At 49.3% G+C, this 11280-nt stretch overlaps 2 protein-coding genes across 6 annotated transcripts; one reads left to right on the top strand and one right to left on the bottom strand.

The window, feature by feature from the left end:
- Positions 1-350: 350 nt before the first annotated feature.
- RNF25 (ring finger protein 25) lies at positions 351-6467 on the top strand. The gene is given in 11 exon segments (XM_005883437.2): positions 351-449; positions 2689-2763; positions 3014-3116; positions 3208-3275; positions 3373-3442; positions 4546-4617; positions 4714-4857; positions 5097-5189; positions 5473-5550; positions 5552-5608; positions 5804-6467. Coding segments are annotated over 11 exon segments (1380 nt in total). The 5' UTR covers positions 351-408; the 3' UTR covers positions 6383-6467.
- Positions 6468-7258: 791 nt separating this feature from the next.
- On the bottom strand, positions 7259-11261 carry LOC102254268 (mitochondrial chaperone BCS1). 5 transcript variants are annotated; one of them, XM_005883435.2, is made up of 8 exons: positions 11173-11261; positions 9633-10001; positions 9402-9541; positions 9016-9210; positions 8687-8750; positions 8284-8453; positions 7716-7833; positions 7259-7566 (listed from the first exon to the last, which is right to left on the bottom strand). In XM_005883435.2, exons 2-8 carry the CDS (start codon positions 9950-9952, stop codon positions 7317-7319), a joined length of 1257 nt encoding a protein of 418 aa, XP_005883497.1. In that variant the 5' UTR covers positions 9953-10001; positions 11173-11261; the 3' UTR covers positions 7259-7316. The 5 variants fall into 5 exon arrangements, with proteins under 5 accessions (XP_005883497.1, XP_005883498.1, XP_014386639.1 ...); XM_005883436.2 differs by having other exon boundaries at positions 11116-11176; XM_014531153.1 differs by lacking the exon at positions 11173-11261 and adding an exon at positions 11105-11121.
- Positions 11262-11280: the final 19 nt, after the last annotated feature.

Raw genomic sequence — 11280 nt, 5'->3', positions numbered from 1 at the left:
CCGCTTCACCCCAGCCCAGGAGCTTCCAGCTCCCCAGGCCGAGGGACGCCGGCTCTGGCCTCAGCCCCGCCCCCTCAGGCTGCCTGCATACTCTGCCTGACTTAAAATTCTTCCCGACCCCCGCTTCCCGTCTTCTAGAAGATTCCTATTGTTACCAACCGTGTTTGCTACAACCAGCCAGAGTCCGGAGGACAAAGGCCTTCAGAGGTGTGGGGAAGACGGTGGACCGTCCTTGGGCACTTTTTAGGGCACTTCCGAACCGCCTCTTGGCTATCAGGACCCACTAAAGACCCAGAGTCTGCGGTTGCTTAGCAACCGCCGCTTAGCCACGCAGCCGCCATTCCCTTAACTTTCTGCCTCCGAGTAACCCGAGAGTATTTCCGGTTCCGGCTGTGGGCCGGAGAAGACATGGCGACATCTTCGTCGGCAGCTGCAGGGGAGGAGGACTGGTAACTTTGGGGCATGGGCTTTGGCTGACCGCCTGGATCCGGTCCGGGGGACTAGCGGCGCCGTGGACGGTCCGTATGGCGGGCATGTGGGGCGGAGCGAGGGATGGCAGAGACGCTGACATCTTTCCCTGAGAGCTTCTGGACTGGGAGTGGGTGGGTGGAGGGGCGCTGATCTAAGCGAGAGACGACGGGATCTGCGCTGACCAGGCCAGGGCGAGCCGCGCCTTATCTGGTTCGACCCTCTTTCCTCCGGCCTCATCCTATCCCCTTGTCTCTTCTTGAAGTGGATTTGCTCAGGGTCCGGGGGGATGCCTGCTCATCATATGGCCCCACGTCTCTTTAACCTCCCAAAACCTGTCCTCCGGCTCCCGTCCCCCTCCCCGCTTGGTGAGCCGATTTCTGCCGAGGCTTTCCTCTCCCTTCTCCCTCCCTGACAGTACTGAGGACTGTTGTCTGAATAAAGCCTTACACTTCACAAAAAGCTCTCTTAGTCCTTCTCTCAAGCATTCTTAAAAGAGACCAGAACCTGAAAGGACTCTGGGATTTGGGAAGAGGATAAAAGTGGGTCCACTCCACATTTTATTAGCTGTGTGATGCCGACCAGGCCTCCTATGTTCTATGAGTCAGTGTCCTCTGCTGTGGAAAGGTGGGTGTGGCATCTACCTCATAGAATAGTGGAGAGGATCATGAGGGGTTTGTAACATACATCGGCCTCCTTTTCATGAATAACTCTGAGATGTAGGCATCTGAGGAGACTACATGAAGCCTGACAGGTAAATGATTTGCCAAAAGGTACATAATTATGACTAGGAATCCAGGTTGCCTGATTCCAAATCCTGTATCCTTAGTACTAGGATATTCTACAGCCCCCTCCCCCTTTTTTTGGTCACAACTTTACCGCCATCCCACTCCATACTTCACATCAAGGCTCAAGTTCCAGCTAGATTGAGTGAAATATTGAAGGGCCTCTTGATGGAGGCTACACCCCAGTGTTTCATTGATTCAGCTGGCCTTTATTGAAATCATTAGACCATGGTTTTCAGCCTGTTCAGGGGAACATTATGATTCTGAGGAGACACTTTGATGCATGGAGAGAGCAGCAGTGATTGCACAGCTAGTCTGTGATGCTGTGAGACCAAAAAAAAAAGTTTTGAGCCTTGGCTGGTATGTTCAGTGGTTAGAGCATTGGGCCTTGCATGGAAGGGTCTAGGGTTCAATTCCTGGTCAAGGGCATGAACCTGGGTTGCAGGTTCGCTCCCACCCCCAGTTGCAGGAAGCAACTATCGATGTGTCTCTTTCACATCAATGTTCCTCCCTCCCTTCCACTCTCTCTGAAAAAGTAATGGAAATGTGGATTTTAAAAAAAAAGTTTTGAGAACCACTAATAAAAAGTCATGCTAAGAGCAGCGTTGCTTTTGGTGAAGAGGGAACAATATACCTGTAAGAAAGCAAGCCAATTATGCATCTTTTAATGTAGTATCAGTGTCACCTTCAGGGTCATTATGACTGCTGTTTCTGTGATTAAAAATGTGTGTCCTCTGATTTACATCAGGACCACTGGATCCAGACCTGGACAGGTTGATACAACAAGGTCATAAATACACTGAATACTAACTATATCCTTCTTCCCTTTTAAGGGAAAAGGTTATATACAAGTATAGGCTAGGTACTATGGCCAAGATGTCCCTAGATATCTTACATAAACAAAGCCCTTTCGTCCTCACAATAACCCTAGAGAGTAGGTGGCATTATTTATATATATTAGACAGGGTAACTCAGGCTTACAGAGATAAGTAACTACTCAGATCACATGGGTACTATGTGATTGGTACCTATTGACTCTAAGGCTGATGGCTCTTCCACTACAACACAGCAACACAGCTTTTATATCACCTTGGTCTGTTCAGATGGTATCTCCTTTGAGAAGGTTTAGGGTAATTAATATTGGCAGTATATGTAAATACTGTGATTCCCATGAACAGTAGTGTAGAGAAAGCCAAGAGTGGTATTAGTAACCTTGATGTTAATCAATGGACATCATATTTCTGGGTCAGAGAGAGGGCCACTAAGGAACAATCAACAAAACTTAAATAGGGAGTCAGGAAACCACCTGACCACTCAGGTTCTCACCTGAGTTCTGCCTGTTAGGCCTTGAGATTTGGGCTAGTAATTTCACCTTCCTGAGAACCTGTTTCCTCGTCTGTTGGCAGAAATGATCTCTAAAACTCTGTCTCTCTAGGGTCCTTCCCTCTGAAATCGAGGTGTTAGAATCTATCTATCTGGATGAACTACAAGTGATTAAAGGAAATGGCAGGTGCGTATTCCAGTAGAGGTAGACATGAGTCCCCTTAGAAATGAGATGTTTCCATGCAGAATCTGTGAGCCCTGATCCAAAAATGTTTCTCTCATGTAAAGACTATTCCTTTCATTCCACCACCACCACCAAAAAAAGAGGGAGCCTGTTGCTTACTTCCTCTGCCTGCTTTACTACCTCACCCCCAACCTCCCCAGCCCTCCAGCCCTTGCCCAGTCACATCCCAGGTCTCCACTTCATCCACCTACAGATCTTCGCCGTGGGAGGTCTACATCACCCTGCACCCTGCCACTGCAGAAGACCAGGATTCACAGTATGTCTGCTTCACTCTGGTGCTTCAGGTCCCAGCACAGGTGAGGTCCCTACCTTATTGCAGCAAAGGGAGGAAGGGGGCAGGTCTAGGGTGGGGTGCTTTAGCAGTAATTTTTGGTTTTCTCCTACTAGTATCCCAATGAGGTGCCACAGATCTCTATTCGTAACCCCCGAGGACTCTCAGATGAACAGATCCACAAGTAAGCAGGCTGGTCAGAGCAGGGGAAACTCAGAATACAGCTCAGTCTGGGGAGGGAAGGAAGCAGGCCTAATGTTTGGTTTGCCTTCTTCCTTCAGGATTTCACAGGCACTGGGCCATGTAGCCAAGGCTGGGCTGGGCACTGCCATGCTCTATGAGCTCATCGAGGTAAGAGGTCTAGCCTGGGGAGATGTCCTTTCTTTTAAGGGAAGCCATGACCTAGAATCATGAATATGTTTGTGTTCATCCATTTAGTCCTTGTTTTGGTAAGGTCTAAATCCAGAAAGACAAGACTTTCTTCTGCTTCAAAAAAATCTCCCAACAGGACAGTTCTATAGCTTTCTCAAGTTGCCTATTCCAGCATCTTGATAGAAAATTGCATTTCTTCTTTAACTTGCATTAGTCTTGCTTTAGTTTCAGTGCTAAACTTGTTTTCTTGGCACTGGCAACTGAAAGTAGCAAGAGACCTGGAGGGTCTCTGCCACAAATGAACATTTGAAGGCTAGTCTGCCATTAGAGCTGACTCCAGAGTCATGGTTCTGTACAGAGTTTCTCTCCTAGTGAAGGAAACCCACAGGAAGCACCACCTAGAACTACAAGTTAACATACAAAGGTCACTTTTGCTGTTTGAGGTTAAAAAACACACAATTAAGTATAGTCTCGTTTTCCTCTACTTTGAGTTTTTTAGAGAAATGTTCAGAAAAGAATAAAGTTGGGTGATCTGGTGTCAGAGAGTGAGTGCATAGGCCATTGTAGCACTCCTGAGTCAGGCCTCCACAAAGCAGTGTTGAACTTTGTGGAATTCCAAAGTATTAACTATTGAAATAACAGTGCAAATGCATATTTGATAGCTCAACTTGATGCCTTTGAGTTCTCTGTTCCTTGATTTTCTTTCTGAAAGCCTATTCCAGAACAAACTCACTGGGTCAATGATTTCAAAGGGGGCTAACCAAGAAAGGCCTCCTAGAAGATGTGTTTTCACTGAACACTTTTTTTCTCTAAGATACATTATTTTCATCCTCGAGCTATTAAAGGTGACTAAATGAGTGGGAAAACAAATTGGATTTTGAATCTGGCAGTTTGGATGAGGGTCAGGGACTTAGAGCAGGATTGATTCCAAGCAGAGGGAGCATCACCAAGACAGAAATGTGTGCCCACGAGGTAACAGACCGGTGTGGTGGGAGACCAGTTACTCCTGGGAGTAGTGACAGGTTTTGCTCACAGTTCTTGCTGCTGCCTCCCTGTTTGAACAGTGTCTTCTCTCCTCTCAGAAAGGAAAGGAAATTCTCACAGATAACAACATCCCACATGGCCAGTGTGTCATCTGCCTCTATGGTTTCCAGGTGGGTCTCTCTTGTGACTTGGGGTCTGCTTGGGTAGGCAATGGAGGGCTCATGAGAGAGCTCTGATGCAGCGCCCTGTATCCATACTCCCTCCAGGAGAACGAGGCCTTTACAAAAACACCCTGTTACCACTATTTCCACTGCCACTGCCTTGCTCGGTACATCCAGCACATGGAGCGTGAGCTGCAGGCTCAAGGACAGGAGCAGGAACAGGAACGGCATCATGCCGCAACCAAACAGGTCGGCCCGCCAGACCCTGCTTACATTTGACACCGATGACTAACAAACTTTTCTCCCCGTCCAGGCCAGGGGCTGTTAACCTTCTTATGGTCATGAGTGAACACTCACTTCTGTTTAGAAACAGGCATGCCTGTGCCTTCTGTCCCAGCCCGCGGCAGATTAGGCTGGCTGAGTGGTTGGGCAGCTGGTGATCATCCTGGGCCGTGAAGCAGGGGTGTGGTTTTCTCCTCTCTTTTTAGAAGGCTGTTGGTGTGCAGTGTCCAGTGTGCAGAGAGCCCCTCGTGTATGATCTTGCCTCACTAAAAGCAGCCCCTGAACCCCAACAGCCCATGGTAAGGAACCCCCTTCCTAAATGAGGCAGGAATAATGGCATTCTCCAAGGGGGGAGGAACGGCATCTTGTTTGCCTTGAATGGGCTCTGAAATTGGGCTCAATCTGAGACCTCTACAAAGCCACAGCTCCCATTGGAGCCCAAGGCTTCATTCAGGAGCCCAAATCTGAGGGATAAAAACCAATAACTGCACAGATTTCCTGAGGCAGTCCTGGAAGAGCAGGGGCTCAGGTCTACCTTGTGTTTATTCTTCCCTCCCGGCCAATCTGCTCCCTTCCTACCAGGAGCTGTACAAGCCCAATGCAGAAAGCTTGCGCCAACAAGAAGAGCTCAGGCGGCTCTACCAGAGGCAACAGGAAAGGGGGGGGCATCATTGACCTAGAGGCTGAACGTAACCGGTACTTCATCAGCCTCCAGCAGGTGAGGAAATAATTTCCCACTCCTTCCCTAGTGACACCAAGTTTCCTATGAACACCCCTCTGCCATGCTGAGCTTTGTTCTACCCAGGGTGGTTACGGGCTGACGGTGGTCAATTCATTTAGTGGGCGAGAGGCCTGTCGTTCCCTGCTTTGAGAAGCTGAATCTCCTTTTCTGCATCTGCTCACTTTTTTCTAGCCACCTGCCCATGTGGAACCTGAGTCAGCTGTAGATGCCTCCAGAGGATCCCAACCACTCAGTGCTCTTGCCACAGAACTGTCCCCTTCATCAACTGCCCAACCTACCCAGTCAGCTCCTCTGCCTGTGGCTTCCCAGTATATGTGCGAGAAGATTCCAGGGACTGGGCCAAATCAGCAAAGGTTGAGCGAGACGCAGAAAACTATCCTGGATACGCCCCGGGCCAACCGAGGCCCCTGGAGACAGCCTGAACGGAGGCACCTGAAGGGAGGGGAATACAATGCCCACAAAGGTACCAGTGACACCCAGGAACTGCCACTTCCTGAGAGGCCCAAGGAGTCCATGGACGTAAAGCCAGAAGAACCCCATAACCAAGGGGTTGGAGGTCCTTCCCAAGAGAATGGGCCTGGCAACTGGCAGGGTCCCCCGCCCCGCAGGACTCGGGACTATGCTCGCTGGGAGCGTTCTAAGAGTCGGACACCAGGTTCTTCCTATCCCCGCCTGCCTCGGGGTCGGGGAACCTATCCACCTGGCACTCAAAGGGAGCCCTTGAGCCTGGAATCGGAGGATGGTTCCTAGCAGTACTGTGGTGGCACAGGGAAATGGGGGTAGGAGGGGGGCAATAAAGAGATTTGGCCTTGTTTGGCTTTCTTTGCTCAGTAGCGCCAAGCCTGTGACGTATGGCTGTCTTCCTAAATTCCTAGCAAGGCTGGAGTGTGCCAGAGTAGCCTCAGCTTTGCCCTGAGGTCTGCTATCCATGAGATTCAGGTCTAGGTCAGAAGGGGTCTGACGTCACAGCTAGTGTAGTGGGTTTCAGGGAAAACTAGTGGATGCCAGCATTTAAGCAATCTGCCGGAAGCACCCTGCCCTGTAACCCACTGTGTGTATACCCACTATTTATGTGTATGGGTCCCTCAAAAAATACATACACACTTTAACAGGTAACTCAATTTTGATAATGAAATGTATTTTAATAAACAGTGCCTTTATAATTATTAAGTATAGTCTTCAAAGTGTGTGTATATATTTTTGGGGGACACCATATATAGATGCTTTTAGGTGGAGGACTGTACTTTTTTGTTTACTATAGTGTCGTCTTCCCCCTTTGTCCTAGGCCAGTGATGGCGAACCTTTTGAGCTCGGCGCGTCAGCATTTTGAAAAACCCTAACTTAACTCTGGTGCCGTGTCACATATAGAAATTTGTTGATATTTGCAACCATAGTAAAACAAAGATTTATATTTTTGATATTTATTTTATATATTTAAATGCCATTTAACAAAAATCAACCAAAAAAGTGAGTTCGCGTGTCACCTCTGACACGCGTGTCATAGGTTTGCCATCACTGTCCTAGGCTGTGCTGCTAGCACTTGTATAGATAGATGCTTAATGGCTCCTGTGATTGCAGCCCCTGCTTTTTACTCAAGTACCAATACAGGGAAATCAGAGACCAGAGTAGTGTGGCAGGTATTTATTGATCCCCTAGAGGAGAGGAGCTGAGCACAACCCAGTTGTCACCTCAGGGACTCAACATTTTGCATTGCCCCTGTAGGGTCATTTTTATACAGCATGAAGTAGCCCTGCACCTGGGCAGGACTAATCTGAGTTGTAGTTTGAAGGACACATTCTGCAAAGGCCTCTGCCAAAGAAGGTGCTTGCCCTGGATAGAACCTCTGGAACATCTGAGTCAGCTGCCAGTATGAGCAGTAGCCCACGTATTCCTTCATGTCTACTCGCCCCGGGCGTATCAGGGCAGGGTCCAGTCTAAGGAAAAGGCAGCAAAGCAGAGTCACAGGTAGTAGTACCACTGGTATCCCCAAAATGATGGTTCCCATTGAACTTCCTGATTCTCCCAAGGTACAGAGATGGTGAAGTCTAGCCTCACAGCCTCGGAGTGTCTCACTCCTTCCTACCTGTCAACATGGTTGGTGGTCATGAACACAATGCGGGCCTCAGTGGAAGCCACACCATCCAAGGCATTGAGCAGTCCACTGAAGGTGAGACGACCTAGACCTTGGTACTTTATTGGGTCTAGAGGAAGGGAGAGATAAAGAAGCATAGCTGGTCAGTCATAGTCCTACTTAACACATTGTGGGCCAGTAGTTTTATTGCTAGTTTTACCCAGGGGCCAGATAAGTTTCTACTGAACGAGTACAAAAAACATTTCACATAAATGTTAAAGGCATGCTTTAAAATTAAATACCCATTGCATTTTGAAGTTATTACATGTTCTTACAAGCTAATGTCTTTTTAATATTGTGATTGGCCACAAGCCTTAGAACAGAAAACACGAGAATTCTTGTGATCCGTCCGCAATGTGTTAAAATTAGCTCTTTTATTCCCCCACCACATTCCCTACTTATCTGAGCCACTTCTGGGCTCTTGTTGCTAACCCAGCCATCCTCCATTCAGTCGTCTGGGTTTCTTTCTTCTACTGTTCCTCATTTAAAAACCCCCCTTTCCTCAACTCCTTTCACTTACTCTGCACAGCCAGGTCTCGACTGAGAAAAGCAGCATCCACATCCTCTAGGAGCACCAGGCTCTGCTGTGGGGCCGCACTCAGCAAGTGGTTGAGCCGGTCATCAGAGAGGCTGGAGTCTGTGAGACTCAGCAGGCAGATGCTGTGCTCCAGCTCCCCGGCCAGGGCTGTGCTATGGAGGATGGGAGGACAGGTGGTTGGCAATCTGGGAATTCATCCTTGGGCCCAACTGCTCGTTCCTCACTATACTAGGTGTGTCAGGCCTAACCCTTCCACCACCCCACCCTAGTGTTCCACATGTCTTACGTTTATCCTGGTTCCTGTTCTCCACATTTATTTCTCTTTCCAATTCCATCAACCCAGTTTTTCTCCAGATTGAGGGTTAAGAGAAATGACTCTACTCACATAAAACTGCTCTTTCCACAACCAGGGGGCCCATAAAGCAGGTAGCCACGTCTGTAGGGAATGCCTGGGAATACAGCCAGGATGATCATTAAGACTTCAAGTCAGTCATGTACGCTGCCCCAGATATCTGCATTCATTCCCAACCCTGTTTCCTAGGACCTTGGTATTAGAAGAAATCATCCCCGTAGGCAACTTTCTTTTCCCCTTCATCTCTGGGAATTGGGCTAGTGCTGTATGTCCACCCCATCTGGCCACAGAGACTAACCTGTTTCCTCCTGCTCTACCACCACATCAAAAACAGCCTGGTCAAGACCCCAGCTGCTTCTCACCTCTGTCAATGTACCACTTGGGGTTATCGATAAATTCTCGGATGTCCTTGATAATTCGGTCAGCCAGACCCTGTTCTAGAACCACAGAATTCAGTGGCCGCCGCCGGCGTGGATATCCAAAGGGGCGCCATTCAGAGCCCACGGCTGTGTGCATCACTGTTTTCCCTTCTTCCTGTTCCAAGGCTAGTGCTCGAGCTGGGAGGGAGGAGATGAGACAAAGCCAGTATTCCTCTCTGCTGTGCAACTAAGGCAGAGCTATGCCAAAACAGCTTCCCCCAGCCCCCAGATCCCATGGGCTCAGATCCTCCAAGCTTCCCTTCCTCTGATGTCAAATGCTCCCAACCCTGCAACTCCCCATAGAGCCTGCCTGTGTCATCATCACACACCTTCCTCCAAGATGTTGAAGAAAACCTTGCGGTCAGTGCCCAGAGCTGTGAAGGTGACAGATTCCCAAGGAGTGCCCGTCTGCAGGTCTATCATCTGCATCTCTCGGCTTCGTTCCACTCGGATCCATTTCCCCTGATACCTGAATAAGAATGGTCACATTGGGGTGAATTAATGGGTCAAATTCATTCTCCTTTGCTATTCTCAGAGTGCTCCCTGGCTCCCAACCTTACCAAATAAAGTGATTTCCAGGGCTGGGGACAAATTCAAACTTAGTAGAGATGCGACCACTCTCATGCTGCAGGTACGAGGTCTCGACACTGAGGTGCTGAGTACGGGCACTGTGGCGGGTGAGCCAGCTAAGCAACCAGGCATAGCTCCTGTCTCGAGCAGGGACTTCCAGTGTGATCATGTAATGGCGCCGGAATGCCACCAGGCCCAGCTGGGCACCCTTCCGGGCCAAGGCCAGGGCTGTGCCCACACCCACCAGCCCAAATCCAGCCCCAAAGTAGGGATTGTCCTTCAGGGTCAGAACAAAGTCTGAAAGGGGCATCTTGAAAGGGAAACACCAAACCTTATAGGCCCTGAGGCAATTTCAAAACCTGGAGATGCGGAGCAGTGGGAATGGGAAAAAAAACACAAGATTAGTTAAGCAACTGGACTCCTCAATCCCTCCCTCCTGCAGAAGCTGGGAACAGGAAAGGCAGGTCAGTCACTGTGCACTTCAACGTCCTCCCCTTGTGAGTTGGTGGTGGTGTTGGAATGCAAGGGCTGAGACTCCAGGCCCCTTACCGAATTTCATTATCCTGTTCATACTTCAGTTTCCTACCAAAGGACTGTCTGGAGAATCCTAAGAGAACAATGTAACTGCCTCCACAACAGGATAATGGACAGAATTTTTGTGGTCCCTGGGACCAGTTGAGATAGAAAGGGACCAGAATCAGCAGGGATGAAGCCATTCTCTTCCATTGACTTGTCAGTAACCACCATGCCTTGTTACAATGAGTAATGTCCTTCAAATATCCTCTCCTTTACATGCTCAATTCCCAATGTCCTGCTTAGCCCTTTAATATCTCCCACCTGAGATATTTTAAAAAATTTAGTTCTTGAAATGGTATCTTGATGGGGAGTTCTCCATCTCTGCTTCACCAAACTGGTACACAGGGGTCCAGTTCTTTCTTCCTAAAGATCGGCTTCAATCATATTTCTTTCCCTACTCCCAACATCTCTCAACAGATCCCTGAATTAGGTAAAAACTCCTCTGCCTGGTACTCAAAGCCCTCCACCTACCCCTCATGGATTAGCTCCTAAAACTACCTGTTGAACAAATAAATAAACCACCTCCCACCTCCTGGCTCAGCGGTTCTGTCGACTCAGAAGCCCATTCTAATGTATTCTCTCCAATTGAAGTCCCGCCCATTTGCTCCTTCCTCCATAGAGATTTTTCACAATTCTCCACCATCAAACGTGACCGGGTCTAACTCTAGACTGTAAGATCCCGAGGGGTAGGAAGCCAGTCGGTTTCTAGTACGTCTCCCCCGCCCCTTCCAATTTGCTCTGCGCCTGGCACGCGGGGCGAAGCACTGACAGCAGTGACCTCCGGGGAGGTTCAGCGTTGGATGCAGAATTCCAAAGCACCTGCGCATGGAAGCCACAGACAAAGCCCTTCCCGCCCCGGGCCCCGGGCGGACGCCCTCGCCCGCACCCTCTCCGCACCCCAGCTCGCGCCTCCAGCTGCGAGGTTGGAGGTAACCCGTCACTCCATCGCCTTACCCGCATGACTCTCTGGCCCGCCCTCTCAATGGTTTCACCCCTTCGGGTTTGAGGGAAGCGCCGCTCGGCCCCACCCTCGAGCCTTCCATCTACTTCCCGCCACGCCCA

Source organism: Myotis brandtii, unplaced genomic scaffold (assembly GCF_000412655.1).
Source record: "Myotis brandtii unplaced genomic scaffold, ASM41265v1 scaffold79, whole genome shotgun sequence".
NCBI lineage: Eukaryota > Metazoa > Chordata > Mammalia > Chiroptera > Vespertilionidae > Myotis > Myotis brandtii.
Note: the sequence above shows the minus strand (reverse complement) of the source record. Positions and strands in the feature narration are given on the sequence as shown.

Bases quoted from the DNA above. Each gene is read 5' to 3' on its own strand.
- LOC102254268 (XM_005883435.2), bottom strand. From the start codon at position 9,952: ATGCCCCTTTCAGACTTTGTTCTGACCCTGAAGGACAATCCCTACTTT. The intron at 8,454-8,686 runs GTGAGTAGAGTC...CATCCTCCATAG, and splicing joins TGTGGAAAGAGCAGTTTTAT to CACAGCCCTGGCCGGGGAGC. The intron at 7,834-8,283 runs GTAAGTGAAAGG...CCCTTCCTCTAG, and splicing joins TCGAGACCTGGCTGTGCAGA to ACCCAATAAAGTACCAAGGT.